Source organism: Notechis scutatus, chromosome 3 (assembly GCF_049901735.1).
Source record: "Notechis scutatus isolate UNSWTSFEM ecotype Mainland chromosome 3, rNotScu1.2, whole genome shotgun sequence".
Taxonomy (NCBI): domain Eukaryota; kingdom Metazoa; phylum Chordata; class Lepidosauria; order Squamata; family Elapidae; genus Notechis; species Notechis scutatus.
This window is the reverse complement of record NC_142011.1, coordinates 83,574,963-83,593,571: the sequence shown is the minus strand read 5'-3', so window position 1 is coordinate 83,593,571 and position 18,609 is coordinate 83,574,963. Positions and strand designations below refer to the sequence as shown.

Below are 18,609 nucleotides of genomic sequence, written 5' to 3'. Positions count from 1 at the left end.
GCTGCAATAAATTGAAACATTTTCTATCCGTGTCATAACTACTTAGCATATGAATACTAAGAATAATTATCTCAAAAACACAAATGCTATTATTCTTGTGCTAAAATACGGATTACATTGCAAGCTTAATCGTATCTGGCACTATTATAACTTCATTTCTAGTTCTTAAGATGCTACTTCTATTTAAATACAGTTTGTTAAGAGTTAGGAAATAGGCATGGAATATTATTAAAAACAACGGGACTTGACACATACCCAGCATTTACATTTTTAGGGAACTCCAGAACTGCTCCATAGATAAAATGCAGAATGACAGTCATTTCTGCATGACTTAGGCTACAAAACCAGAAGAAAAAATTAGTTACACAGATGAGAATCTGAAGACTATAATGGAGTCTTCACATTTTATACATCTCATTTGACTAATCAAAAACTAGCAACCTAATCATATTATTTGAGAACCAATATGACGCTTAAGATTAAAGGGGTAAGGAGAGTTCAAGTTCGTGTCTAAGTCTAACCTCAGCCAGTGATTTTGAGCCATTCTCCCTCAGTTTTTTTCCCTGAGTCATTGTTGGTTGAGGAATGATAAGCAGAAAACAAATGTACTAAAATAATTTTCATGATGCAAATCTACTTTAGGATAAAATCCTATCACTAACATTTTACATAAGGTTGTTTTTCTCAAACTGCCAAAAGATCTCTATTTTGAAAAACTTTATCCCTAGACTAAAACTCTGATTTTAGGTAAATGGCCTTCAAGAGTCAAGGAAGTGCTATCAGAATTTTATGATCATGAGGTTCAGCTGTTCATCTCTTGAACATAAGAGATTTGTATTCCTTCTGAAGTATTTGGAATGAAATCTTATACTTTTCCATTTCTTACATGTGTAAAATGTCTTGTGAAGATTTCTCGAGAAGTTCATAGGAAGAGAGAAACATAATCAGCTGATACAGGTAGATGACAGTATATCATGTTTTGGTCTACGAGAAAGCTCCCAGGAGTTTCATGGTTGTGCATGGCCCCTTCCCCATGCATATAATGATTCTGGGATTTGATTGGCACACTTGTATTTCACCATTGTCTTCCGTGGGAAGACAGATGGGTTTCTTATATCAAACTAATCTGAATTGATTCTGATTTAAGGTATGGTATGACTCTCCCTACAGTAGCGTGTAAAATGTTTGTGTAGTATAAAACCAGTTAGCTACAGCTCATTCAGCAAAGCAGATTATATTACAGCACATCATAGCATGAGATCTGAACCGGTATTAATTCATGACTCTTGGGCCCTTGTTTAAATTATTGCAAAGTAACCCCACTTAGATCTTCCCTCCTTCCATCTCTTTATGATGCCTTTCAGGAAAACTTTGGGGCATACTTCTGACATGGCTATTCACAAACCGTCCTGCATCCTTTTAGAAGAACCTCTTCTAGATTCTCCTAGTTCCCCTCTGTTCAAGATTCAGTTGTGATTCTGCAAATTACTCCTGCATTTTAAAGGTACAGCTTCCATAATAATAAAAACCTGTAACACATGGCTATTTCAAACATTAAATCTGAGCTTCCAGAGAAAGGGGGGAAATCTTTATTTTTACTTAAATAGCAAAACCAACACAGTTGCCTGATTGTATATGGAAACAGAAGATAGCAATAAAAACAGCCAAAAGAAGCAGCACGGCTGCCTTGACAGCTGGTCTCTTAAATATCATTTTCATTATTTTGGGATGAGCCATATGTACTCTGCTCTCAAGTGTTTATCAAAATTACACAAAAATTTGCAATGAGCGGGATGACATGAAACCAGCCATTTCTACTGTAGCAGCAACGCATGGCAAACTTTTGATATCCTCACAGTTACACCCAATAAATCCCTCACATGTTTTTTCCACAGACTGGGGGAGGTGGGGGGAGGAATGTGCAACCTAGATTCCTCACATGTGCAGTTTAGAGAAGGGTTCACGCTTTTATAAGAATCTATTGCCTAATGATCTGAGATAAAGCTGAGGCAGTGATTCTAGCACTGGGGAGCGGCTGCAAATACAGATAAAGCTTTGCTCGCTCACTCGCTACTCAACTCCAGCTGTGTGGCCTGGTTCCTAACAGGCCACAGATTGGTACCAGTCCATGGCTTGGGCGCTGGGGACCCCTGCCATGCACAATTTAAACTCCACTTACTCAAATGGAGTTTTCTGGACTAAAAACATATGTAGGGTGGCAACTTTACATAGGCATAAAATTCTAAAAGCAATTCGGATTTCTCATTCCTAATCCATCACCTCACTAACCATTCTTCACACGACCCCATGCAGTTCTGCAAAACTGGCTATGCTCATTGCTCTAAACCAGGGGTGTCAAACTGGTGGCCTGCAGGGCAGATGCATCGAGTACAGGTCACATCCACCCTGGCTCCCCAAATGCAAAAAATTAAAATTAAAAAATGTCACAGTATGTCATGTGACACGATCGAGTTTGACACCCGTGCTCTAAACCATCACACAGTACGATTCAGTGGGTGACTCTAGTCAGCTGTGGTTTATTCAACCATGATGGTTAAGCAAACCACCAAAATTGAAACCTGGAGAGTCTTGACACTCATTAATAGACAAATATTGCTGCATCTGCCATTGGAACAAAGAACAATGAAAACAAAGATGCAATTGCAGTTAAATGCCAAGCAGACTGCAATCTAGCACAGCATGCTATTTTTAGTTTTTTTAGGCACCAGTTCTGCAAAACAGATGCTGACTGAATTCACAGATAATTCTTACTCAGAACTCAGGCTCAAATGTATTCATCAAATACTATATCAAACAGACTTAATGTGAATTCTTTTACAGGTAGCTTGACTTCTTAAAATTCTTGGTGGTTTTAAATTGCCTTTTTTCCACATGGTTTGTGAACAAGTCAGCTTACCCTTGAAGAGTGATGTGCTCTTGAGAGCTTTCTGCCCAGCTCCCATTCAGCATAGCAGAAAAGTAACTAGATCTGGCACAAAGAATAGCCCTGTGAGAAAGAGAATGAAATACAAGTTATGTTACTCAGTAGAAATATTTATTCTAGAAGAAAACTTACAGATTATTGAAATTCAATTATCTTGACCTGCTAATGTATATTTGTTCACTCTGTACCATTATTTCTAATACCACTGGCATTTAATCCAGTTTGGTAAAGAAAAATCAGGAAAACTCTCTGAAATGTCTCCAGCTAAGACATTTTATTTATTACAGTGTACACACACACACACACACACACACACAAAAACCTAGGGAGGGAAATCTCAAGTTCCTTTGAACACACATTACTAATGCTTTCATGTTTTTGTCCAGAGAAAATATATTCTTTTGACGTTTACAATGACAGTAATTTAAATATGACTATACTGTAGCCTTAATAGAGATTTTTCCCATAGGTTCATATTACTAAAACCGATTTTGGGAAAGAATAGTGCTGGTGGAAGGATTTCTTGAAAAAGTTATATAGCTCTATTTCCATTGCCTGCAAACTTTCATTTGAGAAATTTTTAAAAATCCAAATGGATTGGATTCATGCATACTACCCTTCCCCTCCACTCCACTCCACTCCACTCAATTGTGAGTTTACTGACAGGTTTGTATTAGCTTAATTTCTCCTCCTTTGCTTCCTGTCACTATAACTCAATATTAACAATTTTCTGGCTTCATTCTTAGCAAGTAAAAAAATGGTGGTATTCAATTTTAGCTTGGCAATAGGATGCTACTGAGTGAACAACATGCTGGTTTATTATTAACAGTAAGCCAAAGTTCTCAAAAAAAAATCTAGGTTACTGGAATGGGCAAAAAGGTGAATATTTCTCTGCAGTTTTAAACATGCAACATCTAACACCCAACGTTTTGATATATTCTCTGTTAAACAACTTTGGCTCCCACCCACTCACCCCCGTCTCTTATTTATGTCATGGGCTGCAACAGTCCTTTGATATACTAACACAAAAAATCCAGAAATAGGTGTCAGAGGTGTTTGTGTAGTTTCTTATTTTTTTTCTTATGCATTAGCAAAGATAAGTTCTACATTTTGTGTCTTGAAAGCTCTGAAAAGTTCCTAGCTCAAGCTACTGTACTTCAAAGCTCTTTTCCTCTTTAAGCAACACATTTTAAATTGTTGATGGGTCAATAACTGATTTTACTTTTTAAATCTTTATAAAGGCTGTACAAGCACCATCCTCTTTTAATGACCCCATAATCCCTTGTGAGATGGAGTCTGGGCAACTGAATGGAGCCGAGTTGTTTACTGGCCAGATGCCCCTCCTGTCGCCAATACAGAGGGTTTTTTCAGCAGATATATTTTCAGTTTGCCCAGAGAGAGAAATATCTGCTTCTACCAAGGATCGAGCTCACAGCCTCCCGATTCTGAGGTGAGAGCTCCACTTTTAGGCCACCGCACCACTCTTAAAGGCTATACAAGCATATATTACCAAAATAAGTACAAGAAACAATACTGGATAGATGCAGAAAGCATAACACCAACTGTACACAAAATCCTCATCAATAAATATCAGAACTAGTAGACATCACAATGTTTTTCATCTTTACCCAGATGCAGGGGTGGGATGCTACCAGTTCTGCCCGGTTCTAAAGAACTGGTAGGTCTGAAGAACAGCAGACACCGAACTGGTTTTGTGTTTGCTGCTGTTTGGCCCACCTGCCCGCCCGGGCTCTTACCTGTCCTTTATTTCCTGCTTTTTCAACCTCGGCTGCAGGAAAAAAAGAGGCTTTTCAAACGCTGTGCACCTGCATGCAGCGCTTTTCAGCTGTCTGGGTGGTACAGCTTAAGGTTTTTTTTACACACACGCACAGCTTAGTCACCAAACCAGTAGTAACACCGATTGAATCCCACCCCTACACCGATGCAGTAACTTTTTAGTACACAGGACGTAGTTGTATAAAATGTCTCAGGGTCTAATCTCTCCTTCTCCCTTTTGTACACACAAAAGTCACCACACAAAGTCTTTAAAGACAGTACCTGTGCACTTCAAAGGGTTTTCCATCAATCCAAATATTAATATCTGAAAACCAAGAATTCTGATAGAGCATCAACAGATCTTTTCCTAAGCCAGATGCGATTTCTGTTTTGGAATCAAGCAGACAAAAAGGGAAAAATGTTTTCCTAATATATTTTTACTTGTATTGAAATTCAAACATTAACAGGTAAAAGTATTTTAAAAATATTCTACTGATGAAATATATACTACAAATGCTTAAGTTTTGTATATGAGGGAGCCATAACTTAGCAGTGTTCATGCTATACATAAAATAGTATGAAGTTTTAACTGGCCAAGAGTAATGATAAGATTCTAAATCATGCAGTTCTATAGCTTATAAACAATATAAAGAAATCCTTCATCTTTTAGTTTCTGTGGCAATCTTTATAAACATGGCACCCTTAAAATAGATTAATCTAAACTTCTTATTATTACAAGTAAGTACAGAAAAAGACACACCAGAATCCTGGGATTCACAGTACAAAACAACTGAGAGTACCAATTTGGGTAAGGTTTACAATAGTATAAAATATTCTATTTTGCAATAGTGGGAATTCCTATATTTTCATTCTTTAGCAACAGTGAGTTCTACCCCATTTTACGATTTATTTATTTTTTGCCACATTTGTTCATGCTATCTACGAGACAAGGGATAAATAACTGCTTTATCTATATTGCAAATTTTCTCTCTTTGGAGAGAAGGAAGAAATTCTGACCCTGAAATTCCTAATTATTTAGAATTAAAGTCTGGAATCTAAATTGTAATTGGAGCCAGATATCAGTCTTTAGTGTTTCTTTATATATTCAACTACTATATATAGGAGGTTTTTGACTTTCAAATAAAATGGATTTTCAGCATAGGATAGAGGAAGAATGGCTATGTTTGATGTCTAGGCAGGTCTCCACTGGGAATCCTGTTGTAATGACGAGGCAGTCGAGGTGTTTGATCATGATCAAATGAATCATGATGAACTTTATTGGAGTCTAGTCTCGCATTTATACACATTTTTAGTAATCCTCTAACATCGGTTAACTTTGGTTGTTGCTCAACTTTCGTTACTGTTTAGCACAGTAATTAACACAATTAATTATCTCTAGTTAAAGTCTAACATATGTTTACTTCCTCTCTCTAATCCTCCTTTACATTAGTGACTTTGTTTGCCTGAGTTGTAATTACTTGTAAACATTCTTAATCTGAGGTTTGCCATCCAAGATAAGACCATTCCTGAAATTACAACTCTACAGAATCCCATTAGAAGTTAATTGTCTTATCGTCTTTTCCTTTTTTTAATTATAATTTTTCCTTTTTTACTTTCAAAGTGACCCTTTGTGAGTTATTTTATTTCCCAGAATTATATTAACAAGGTTATGGGTTTTGTTTTATTTTTAAGTTTATTATTACAGGTTTTGCATTTACATATAATCCTTTCCCCCCTCAAGCGGGTTACTTTGACAAATAAAAACAAGTTTCATTGCATAAACTTAGTTGATATATGAGTCAACTAAAGTAATCTAAATAAGCACTTTTTTAAAAAATCTTCATGCCTATGTCCTAATTTATTTTAAATTTTAATATCTTAATTTATAGTTAATTTGGTCAAGAATTACAATATCTAGTAAAAGCATTAGTAGTATTTGGCAAGAAATATCAAAGTGGTGCCTAATGGTATTTTAATATATCATTATTAGATTATTTTAAATTCTGGATTACCAACATGGATTTTGATTATTTTTTCATTAAATAAATGGAGAAGAAATATGAGGATCATTTAAGGGTCATTTAAAGCTTTTATGTAAGTTATGACAGTACTATATATATTCTGAAAATAAAACTGAAAGGTCTATATCATAATAATTTAGAGTTGTGATGCCGAACCTATGGCACGCGTGCTGGAGGTGGCACACAGAGCCATTACTGCTGGCACGCGAGCCCTCGCCCAGAGCAGGTCTACTGCGCCTGCGCCGCCTGCCCAACAGCTGATTGTCGGGTATCTGGTGTGCATGTGTGGTGGGGCGCGGGAGATGCGCGCACATGCACAGAGATGCATGGTCTGTATGGGGGGGTCGCGCGTGCATGCACAGGGGGCATTGGGGGGGCTTGTGTGCATTGCCTTCTGGGTGCTGCCACAGGAGCCCAAAAAGGTTAGCCACCACTGATTTGGAGCATAAACTATGGAAACTTTGAGTAAGGAATCATATTTTAGAGTTGTATAATGCTTTTAAATCTGTTAAACTATTGGCTATTCAACTGATAAGAATACCACATATGACTGCCTTCAAATGCAACCTACTTTCCAATGTCTATACTTGTCATTATAGTATATAGGCATAAGCCCTTGTATTGTACCTTGGAGATATTGTGTGTGTGTTTTTTTTACAAGACCCTCCACCATCAAAAGATTATGATTCGCCGAAGGCTCAGATGATGAATAGTATTTTAGCAATAAAATATTTTATTATATGTATGTATATTTTTAGGCATAATGTTTTTGCCCACTTAATAAGACTATAGTATTATGTAAACATAACTTTTATAGGCACTGCTGACCAAAAAATGCACATGATTTGCTTCATCATATCCACTTTATTGCTGAAAGGGATATTTCTGAGATATGCCTGTAAATGTGGATACCACTCGAGTGGCTATTAATTTTGAAAATAAAATAGATCTTTGTAAGATTCTCATTCAAGGTTTAATCACCATTTCCAATATTGCAAGACATTTATTTTATAAAATTTGGGAATTGGATTTTTGAAGAAAGGTATAAAAGTCATAGAGATCTTGGTTCCCACAATAAAAGTCTTTTGAAAAGACTTCTTGTATCACTTTATCAGGCTTACATAACTGAATTTTAAAAGGGACTCTTCAGGGCATGAATATTGCAGAAGGTATGATGATCAATAATTAAACCTGCATAATTCATCTTTATGAAAGAATGCCAACCTTCTGGTAATGTTAGAATACTGGTAGATACTTTAACAATATATTCTGAGAGACTTAAAACAGTCCTAGACACAGAAAAAGTGTTTGATATAGTACAAAATGAATTTTAGAAACCAATTATGGAAAAAAAAAAAGATTTGCACAACATTTAATTTCTTGGAAACCAATTGTTCTGCAAGAATGCACTACTGATGAAAGCATTTACTCTTCCCATTTGTTGACTTTTACATTGTATTGGAATGAAAATTATATTGATAATATGCCATTTGAAATCTTGGCAAGACCTTGGTTCTAAATATTTGGTGTTCAGTTGCATTACCAGCATTGAAGGAGATCATGTGCCTTTGGCAATTTACAATTTGATTCTTGCTGTTATGAAAAACTGACCTTTCCGACAAATCCTTAGTTTGAAATTCTCCTCCAGTCCCACTGTGCTCACGTCATACCAGATACTCCCATATCCCCACATACCATTCTGCATCCTTTCTGTGCCATCCCTCTCACACTGTCACACCCTCCTTGAACCATGCCTCGTGCATTCCCTTGCATCCTTCTTGACACATGCCATGTTTCTTGCACACCACCACACACTCTTATGCATTCTTCCTGACCTGTACCTCTTGTGCATACTCTTCCCTGTAAATTTGATGGAAATAAAAAAACTTGTTTTTGAAAGTGCTAAACAATGTTCCTCCAGCAAGGTAAATGGAAGTAAAAAGTTATGAAATAATTTGAGATCAAACCAAAATGAGGAAACACTAGAAGGAGTATTTTGAAGGTTAGTACGTTAAAAGAATATTTCCGGTGATGTTGGAATTATGTGGATTGGGGTCATAAATATGTATGCCTTCGACTATGGATACAATGCCATATTGTTGGCTGAGTACCCAAATAATTTGCAATGAATGACAGATCTGTACAGGAGCATGGATCTTGTTGTATTCCTGTTGTGTTTAATAAGGAATATGCAGTTAATTATTGTAAATTAGTTAACTAAATGGCAAAAAACCTAGAGCAAATAGACGGATTTGTGTTTCTTGGTAGGACATGTTCTAAAGAAAGGAAGATTGATGAAGAAATTTTAAGAAATGCAATTACTTGTAGAAGGAACTCTGTATAGGTAGTTACAACTGTCTACTTACAACTATTTGTTTAGTGACCAAAATTATAATGGCACTGAAAAAAGTGGCTTATGGCCATTTTTCATACTTATGACTTCTGCAACATCCCCATGGTCATGTTAGCAAAATTTGGGTACTTGGTGACTGGCGCATATTTATGGCGGTTGCAGTGTTCCAGGGTCATGTGATCATCTTTTGTGATCTTCTGACAAGCAAAGATCCATTTTACAACCGTGTTACTGACTTAACCACTGCAGTGTTTCACATAACAACTGTGTCAAGAAGGGTCGTAAAATGGGACAATACTTAACAAATGTCTCACATAGCAACAGAAATTTTACCCTCACTTGTGGTTGTAAATTGAGGACTACCTGTAACGTGGTCTTCAGTAAGGTATGTTTGTTGAAGGAAGTGAAAATATCTGTACATTGGAGGGGTACTTTTGCCAACTTTGTTATTATGAGGATTCCTGCACTGGGTGGGAGATAGAACTAGAGGATCTCTAAGGTCCTTTCCAACCTTATGATTTTGGTATTCAAAGTACATATTGCAACTCTTAGTTAATAGGCTGGTGTAAGAACTGTTGCAGTCCTCATAGTCTATTCTCTGACCAACACAAACCTTATTTTCTCAGGAGTCAAGTTACAGTTGTGAATTATTCATCTTGTTATTGATTGTGGAATCACTGTAAATTTTGTCTGAGGCACTGAACAAACCCAAACTGATGTCTTAGATAACAATTCGCACATTATATTTTAATCTCACCTGACATAGTTACCTCACCCTCAGCATCAATAGCTTCTGTTGGCATGTCACTAGCAGAGAAAGAGGGCGCAGCACAGTCTGTTTCTACAGCTGTCTTGCAGACTATCCAGTGATGGTCAGATGTCCTCTCATGGTTTCCCAGCCTTTGCTCTGTACATATTTGATCGTTGTGTAAACCACCAATTTTTAATTCTTCATTTTCTTTCACTAATTCAGGTGTTGAAACTTTTTTATTTAGAATCTGTTGTTCATCCTCTGTAATGATTCTGTCTGATGAATACACAGCCCTAGGAACAGAACGTGTCAGGCTCCAATCCATTTGACAGTGTTTTGGAAATAACTTCCATTAATCTTAGTAGCAATTTGTTTCCTTTCCAATTACACCTATATAACATCATCTCACTGTACAATACAATATTGAACATTGCATAATTCAAACTGTTTGACATAATAATTTTAAGATGGTTTCTTTTTTATGAATATGCCCTTCCACATAATTATTTTGTTTTGTTTTTCAATGTTATAGTGACTGCCCTTTCGATGGGACACAAGGTCAGTCCAGACAAAATTAAAAAGATACATAAAATTAAATATCACTTTGATTTTCCAAGACGGGTTTTCCCAAGGAAACTTGGATTAGTGCTATAATATTCTCTACCATGCTTTGTTGAGTAAATTCTTCCCTTATTTCATCTGATAGTACCACTCTGAACTGGTCAATTTTTTTGGCCCATGTCCCAAGTTAAAAGCTGAAACTCAGCAGCACACTGAATGTTTACTCCGCCAGAAGTGATGAATATCATGGCTGACAGTTACTTGTTCAACTGGATCTTTGAATTAACTCTCAGGCCTGCTACAAAATGAACATCGTTGTCCAAATGCAGGCTGTTCTGAATCAGAAGGCAGATGTTGCCCATTTTACAGCTCTCTTCTCAGTCACTGGTGACATTTTAGGAAGAGAACCATGACAATATATGGCTATTAAAATTCAGAGGACTTTCTGAGCGGAAAGGGTAGCACCTTTTGAGGCTAATAATTTTATTTGAAGCATAAGCATTTGTGGATGCATTTGATGAAGTTAGCTTCACCCATGAATTTTAAATAAAATGGTTAATCTCAAAAGCTGCAACCAAACTCTTTTTGAATCTCAGCCACTGGACTAATTTAAAATTCTAAGCTAGTTCTGCCTGCGGGGATGCCATCCAATTTTAAGGATGTATAGTTCCATTAAGCAAGGAAGGTAGTTCAGTTGCCTGATTTCTTCTCATATTTGTTAGGCAAGAGTGCTAGTGCTCCCTGATGGGACTGAAGCTACTCCAACAAGTACAGGATGCTGAAATTAGCCCACAGAACACCAATGGTGGTAGATTTTGTCCCATGTGTCCCTAATCCATCAGTTAGTTTTTCATCTGAACTAATTGGTCCATCTGGTCACCACTTGGTTCTGAATCAAAATCAAGACATTAGCAAACTTTATCAACAGTCAGTAGGCTCCCAGAAGCTGGATCACAGGTCTCAAAGGGAAGACTCACCTCCCATACTGCTAGCAGTAATTATGGGCAGTCAAGCTGTCCAGATGCACATCTGAGCTCAGTATTAAATCATAACTCTCTAAACCCCACATGCAGGATTGATTAGTCTGGGCAAAAGGTTCTCAGACATGACTTGTCTAGCTTATAAAATTTATTGCTGATAAGAACAAAGCTTCTAACCCAATTGATCGTTCAAACCGTACAAAGAAGTCAGAGCCTATATATCTGTAAAACTGTGCTTCACAATTTAAACTCTAGGCTTTTTCTTTCCAAATTCCCAAGTCAATAGATACTTGGCCAGTCTCCGATAGCCTTTGGGGATGACCGAGAAATGTGCATAATGGTTCTTTTTGGCTTTGGTTTCCATCTTACCAGTCTCTGCCTGGAACTGTTTGTGGGAAAAACCTTGGAAGACAGACTTGCACAATTCTTTTACAAAAGAGTAGAATTAGTTCATCTGGGTGTGCTTCCTGTCTAGACTACCTCTCACGGTTGATATCAATCTTGTGAGTCGAAAATTACATTTCTCCTCCATTGCCTTTATACCCAAGGAATCATGAGGACCACTTCTGAGATAATTGCCATGCCCACATTCCTTCTAAGGGTGAAGCTGCCTCTTATCTAATCAGTATCCTGGCTGTAGTTCTTTCCAAGTTCATCCCCAAATACCATTATACTGCCCTTAACATAAGAACTTAATTGGATTTATATTTCCTGGGTCCATCACTCAACAGGTTTTGGTGAGAACTGCAAATCTAAGTATGACAAGTTTAAGTAAGAGTTAACCTTTCAAATTTGCAGAAAGTGTAACTCGTTGCAAACATCATTTCTATCTGGAGAAAAAGCAATTTATTTTCAAAAGTTGCAATACTGTAAGAACAATTTTTGTTATTTTTTAAAATAATTCTAAAAATAGCATGAAGCACTAAAAATGTCCTGAGTAAACAGTCTCTTTGAGAATACGTAGGTATGTGCATGAATGTTTTTTTAAAAGCATTTTGTGTCTACATTAATGATCATGTATGTTTGGTCAGTGCATTTGAACCTAATAAACATTTAAATTACAGACTGGAATATCTAAATAAACCTATATAGATACTGTACATACCCCATCATGCTATTTTCTTTCAGAGTAAGCAACTATATGTAAAGTACAGCCAACAAAGAGGTAGTGATATGCAATTAAGGATAGGAAATAAGAGGAAACAAGGAAATATAAGCAAATCTATTTTATACCATATCCTATTATTTATTTAAATCAGTGGTACTCAACCTGTGGGTCGTGACCCCTTTTGGGGGTCGAACGACCCTTTCACAGGGGTCGCCTAAGACCATCGGAAAACACATATTTTCAATGGTCTTAGGAACCGAGCCATAATTTTATGGTTGGGGGTCACCGCAACATGAGGAACTGTATTAAAGGGCCGCGGCATTAGAAAGGTTGAGAACCACTGATTTAAATTATTTAAATTTATTGTTATTAAATTTAATTTTTATATTTAATATTGTAAGTTAATTTTGTATTATTATATTGCAAACCCCCAAGGTGCTGGTCATCACCTTTAAAGCTCTATATGGCACAAGGCCAGGATATCTGCAGGACCCTCTTTCCCTAAGGACATCTAACCCCACCAGATTAGATATCATGGATGTGCTTGCTTCCCCCTAAATATTGCCATCTGGTGGACTTTAGCATGCCTTTTCTGTGGCAGACTCTGCCCTGTGGCAGACTCTGCCCTGTGGCAGACTCTGCCCCTGAAGTTCAGCAGGCCTCTAACCCTCTTAGACTTCTGTTAAGCTTTGAAGACTGGGCTTTTGGAGGTTTGACTTGGTGCCAGGCCTTTGTTGCTTTGAATAATTTCAACTGTTTAATTTTATAGTTTTAATATGATTAGATACGTTGTTGCAACTTTTGATAAGGAGCTGCCCAGAGTTGGCTGGAAGATGGGTGGATATATAAATGTTCTAACCAACTAACTACGTGACTTTTACTTCATTTCTTAGTTGATGCTCTTTGACATTTATTCTTCCTACGTTTTAAATTATATTTTTTTCCTGTGCCATGTTTATAAACAGATGGGCCTATAAATATTCATCTCTATTGCTTGTCATGACTTCATCAATCATGGATTTTATGCAATATTTTTAGGAAGAGAAGGAAAAGTAGACCAGTTTTTTTTTTTAAAGAATAGAATAACAGAGTTGGAAGGGACCTTGGAGGTCTTCTAGTCCAACCCCCTGCTTAGGCAGGGGGGTTAATGGTCTTAGTCATACCAGTGCTAAATGCAAAATTCTCTGCTAATGGTAAGAATAGTATTAGTTAATTTTGGCACATTAAGGCTAGTATGACGCAGGACATTTAAAGACCTATTCATCTATGCTGAGATCAACAATCTAGACACCACTCTGTAGGACAACTTACTTTTAACCAAATTTTACCAATTATAAGATGCCCTGGAATATGTGTAACAGGATATATTTTCAAATTTAAATGTTAATTTTTGGAAAATAGAGCTCCAGGAAATTGCAGGACAGGGAAAAACCAACAAAAACATGTGTCTTAATATGCAACCCAAGGCTTAGATCTATTGCAGTAGAAAAAGAATTCTGAACAACATAACTGGGCGGCAGAATGGATTTCTTAACTCTCCATACAAAATCATAATTTCAGTTTGAAATGCAAAATAATGAGAAGAAACTTACTGCAGGAAAGTTTTAAATTCAGAAGGTTCCAAATATTGCAGTTTTAAAGCTTCACAGTTGTTACACGTATTTAAATGTCTTCCAACAACATGCAGAAAGAAATTTGGAACTCTTGCTAGAAGTACGGCCTTGTGAGCTTTGAAGGGAGTATTGCCAACATAGAAAGTGATGTCGGTTTGGATTTCTTCTTTAAGAAGTCTGCAATAGAACAGAAACTACTTCACAAATAAGACAAAGGGGTACTTGCAGATTGCAATACACTGCTGTATCTATCTTATAGGGGCTTACAAATGACATAAAAGGAAAATAGAAAGAATAAAAAAAAAACACAACTCAAACCCAGTAACGATAAATTTCCTACCCATTGACACACTGTGGAAAACAACAATACAGCTGTAATCTACTCAGGAAAGGATCTTGCTCTACCATTATTCCCTAATGGGAGTGAACATCTTTGAAACATCTAGGTCTTGATGGCTTTCCTGGATACCAACAAGATTTGGTGCAAATACGACTTCTAGTGGAGCACTTGTAAGAGGAACAATAGCAGAATCTGGTGGCAGAGTGAAAGGAGGGCACAGCCTAGAATCCCTACATGGCCACAAGGAAACCCTTCTTGAGTGCTGTTGACTTTTATCTACTTCCAACTAGATGCTGATCATTAGTTGAGGAGATTCCTGTGCATAGGCTTTTAGCTTAACCGAGACCTCATGTCTTTCACACTTAATATGCACAGGAGAGTCAAACTCAAGGCCTGCGGACCGGATCTGGCCCCCAGGATGCTTAGATCTGGCCCGCGAGGCCAACCTGGAAACAGCAAAGGACCAGCCCGCAATACCTCTGCTAGTGAAAATAGAGCTTGCCCATCCTCCCAAGCTCCGTTTTCACTGGCAGAGGGTTGCAAGAGTTCGTCGCAGCTGAGAACAGAGCTCAAGAGTGTGTTTTTGCTAACAGGGCACTTGGGCCACCACAGACACCTCCAACACGAGTGACGTCGAGCTGGCCATGGCCACTCAGCCACGCCCACCCACCCCCAAATCAAACACAACCCTGATGCGGCCCTCAGTGAAATTGAGTTTGATACCCCTGTAACAGCATTATTCTCAAAGGGGATAGTTACAGAAAAAGCACATCCTCATGGATCCTGAAGACAGCAAGGATGAAATTCAAATGGTTCATTCTCAACTAGATCATATTAGACAAAGAAAAACTGCTAAGAGATGGTCCCACAGATAATCAGGTCCTGAGTTATGTGGGACTTTAAATGTGACAACTGGCACCTTGAATTGCACCCAGAAGCCAGTGGCAACTAGAGCAGTTCTTATGATGGTGGCATTACTCAGACAAAGCAGAAAATACTCTTAACTATTCAACATGGTCTTCTACGGCAGCCCTGGTAGAATGAGTTAACATCAACTGATGGAGGAGTGACCAAGGCATGAATGAATAGAGTCTTCTAATTTAGGAATGGTCAAGCTTTGGGAAACCTCCATAGCAAGAAAAGCAAATTCTAAAGGATTTAGTTGAATGTACTTGAATGGTAAAGTGAAGGCCTAGAAAACATTACAGTTTAGAGGGGATTTCATATCTCTCGTAAAATAAGAGACAATTGGTCTGGGTCAGGAATTCTAATGTATATTTTCAAATATTTTCTCTTTTCTAGTTCTACCACAAATAGATCATGTGAGCATAGCTTCATCTTTATGCTGGACAAAATTTGCTCAAGCAGTGAAATTACTAACATTAGTAGCAACTTTATCTTCATTCTTACTGGGGCAGCAAAAAGCCTCAAATCAATCGCATCTTCCTTTCCCTAAGCAAAATACGTCCATCTTATTTACCTCTGCACCCCCTTTGGATGTACCCTTTTATATTTTCTGTCCTTTTGGGGGAATTTCTTTACTTGGTAAGGAAGGATTATATTGGGGCAGCCTTTCTTGTTATACTATATGCATTTGCATTTTTAAAGTAAACTAACATTTAAAAAGTAATGAAAAAAGCATAAAAGAGAGACAAAAATAATTTCCCACTTTCTTAGTTATTACATAGGCCTTTATAGGTGTCCCAAAACATGGCCAACTCAAGCTAGTTTCAGAGTCTGATGCTTTCTACACTGAGACTATCTGCAAGCTTTTAGGAGGTGCTCAGTTCTGGCTAAGCCACTCTCGTGTTCTTCGTGCCTTTCAAGTGAGTTATTTTAGATTCTTTATTTTAGATTCTTAAAAGAAATAAAATGGGAAGTGAGCAGGCTCCAAAGTCAAGCCCTAATGCATAATCTTTATTTCCATATAGGTTTCTGCCCATTCATGTAGATGCCCGGAAGCATTTTGACAAAGTGAAAATGATGGGGTAAAATGCCAGAGGTAGGGTGAAGTGAGAAAAAGGCTGGTGGGGAAGTAATGCACCACCAGTCTGCTTATTGTGAAAGTAATATATTATGAATGGTCAAGCTCTTCGTGGTCATTATCCCCAAATCCCAAAAAAGTCATAAGTACAAAAGAAAAAAAACCAACAAACACCCCCCCACCAACACTTTGGATTTTTGCCCTCAATATTCCGGAACTGTTAGAGAATATCAGCTTCCATATGAACCAAGCTATGTGTTCTGATGACAATCCGAATGCCTTTTCAGACAGATTGGCGAACCCAACTGTTCTTCTGTACTGGTACCCATCATATGCCAAAATTTATGTAGAAAACTCTACCAGGTTTTTTTCTCATCAGGCTTTAACATGGTCAACGTTCATCAAATCCTATTGACCAATGTGGATTTTTACTACTTTACTTTTGCTGCTACAGGCTTCATTTCTGAAGGCTGTAAGTGTATTGCTCAAATGTCAGTTGCTGGGAAACACACTGGGAAACACACACAGTAAGGTACTATTGTCTTTTGTTTTGGGGGTTCCCCTGGGTGTCTTGTTGTTTTCAGAGACAGAGAAACTACTGAGGAATTATCTCCCTTTTGAATAATATGGCTCCTGATACTTTAGCAACAGTTGGTTGCCAAGCTGAGGAAAACCTTTGCTTTTCTGTATGGGTGCCAGTAGATCCACCCTAAGTCTGGACAAATAGTTTTCAACCAGCATTCTTTTCCTCCACCCAATCTTCAAAATATCACATTTTCTTCTCCCAATAGCACGAGAAGAGAAAGTGAGCTTCCACAACCAACCCTCCTAATGACTATAAACATTCAAAGAAAAGCCCGGGGAAGTGTGGTGTTTGCTGACTGCGCGTGCGAATGCATTTGACTCGGTGGGCGTTCAACCCAAGAAACCCAAGCGTTTGTTTGTTTGTTTTCATTTCGACTTTGCTGCAGTGACACACCCAGGTGGGTTTCGCAGACCTCCTTTTGTGAAGGCGTAATGTGCAAAAGAGCTGGCGTCCCAGTGACATCCTGGCTCTTTTTTATTTTTATTTTTTACCTTTCCATATCGCGTCTCAGTTGCTCCGCCACCAACTCTTTCAGCCTCCGCCTTTCCGCGGAACCCCTCTCGCCGCCTTTTCTTGCCGATTCTTCCCGGGGACCTCCGGAGCCCCTGGAGACCGAGTTCCCCCCACAACGCGCCATGGCATGAATTAAGAACCAGCCGGCGGTGGGGCGGCAGAGGCTCTTTTGGCCTGGAGATGGGATGTGTCACACGCGTGGCGGGGTTTACTCATAAGCAGGCGGCTGCAAACGCCGGCCTTGGAAGGCCGGCGGAAGTCCCCTTTTTGCGCTAAAAGCTTCCCTTTGTTGCCCTCTCCTAACAGCCGCACCGCCTCGAGCTCACATGGCTTTGCTCCGGTGAGGAGGAATGGCTTGGAACGATCAGCAGTTTCATCCGAGTCCTGTCGGAGACCATCCCGCTTCTTCATTCTCATTGGGCAAAGCGGAGAGCCATAGACCAATCGCCGTGTGCCGTCCTCAAAAGGAATGGCCAAATCCCCGCCTCCCCGTTGTTTACCGTCCTTTGAAACACATGGCGGAGGGAGTGAGGGACGAGATAGATAGATAGATAGACAAATATAGAATAGATATATAAGAGTTGAAATTATACATCCATAAATCATTTATGTCCACAGAAAGGATCTTATATAAACGGAGCTGGATGGGAAAAGAAAATGAACATAGAAAGGCACTCCTTTCATGTCTATGCAGATTCTCAGTCACCCAGGTCATGGTTGTCCCAAAGGTGCTTTTTCAAGAGGCAACTGGATTTTCTGGATTTTCTTTGAAGATGTTTCACTTCTCATCCAGGAAGCTTCTTCAGCTCTGACTGGATTTAAATCCTTCCATTCCCCACCATCCAGTCAAGAGCTGAAGAAGCTTCCCGGATGAGAAGCAAAATGTCTTCAAAGAAAAACCAGAAAGGCTAGTTGCCCCTTGAAAAAGCACCTTTGGGTACACTCCTTTCATTTTTTTCAGTTTTATTAATCACCTAAAGCACCTAGCCCCATGATGAGATAGGTGGCAAATAAATTTAAAAATGTGAGAGCTGTGTAGCTGTATGAAGTGTGTGGAGGGTGTGTGTGGAAAAAGAGAG

At 38.3% G+C, this 18,609-nt stretch overlaps 1 protein-coding gene across 2 annotated transcripts in view; it reads right to left on the bottom strand.

Annotated features, from left to right (window-relative positions):
* BTBD8 (BTB domain containing 8) overlaps positions 1-17,872 on the bottom strand; it is a 39,897-nt gene extending 22,025 nt beyond the window's left edge. The window contains exons 1-6 of one of the 2 annotated variants that reach the window (XM_026674105.2): positions 17,509-17,872; positions 14,087-14,284; positions 9,852-10,138; positions 5,003-5,105; positions 2,918-3,007; positions 256-336 (exon numbers count right to left, since the gene is read on the bottom strand). In XM_026674105.2, the coding sequence (XP_026529890.2) occupies positions 256-336; positions 2,918-3,007; positions 5,003-5,105; positions 9,852-10,138; positions 14,087-14,284; positions 17,509-17,654 (905 nt within the window). In that variant the 5' untranslated portion in view covers positions 17,655-17,872. The remainder of the gene's footprint in view (positions 1-255; positions 337-2,917; positions 3,008-5,002; positions 5,106-9,851; positions 10,139-14,086; positions 14,285-17,508) is intronic. The other variant, XM_087960609.1, reaches the window with a different exon arrangement.
* Between the last annotated feature and the right edge of the window lie 737 nt (positions 17,873-18,609).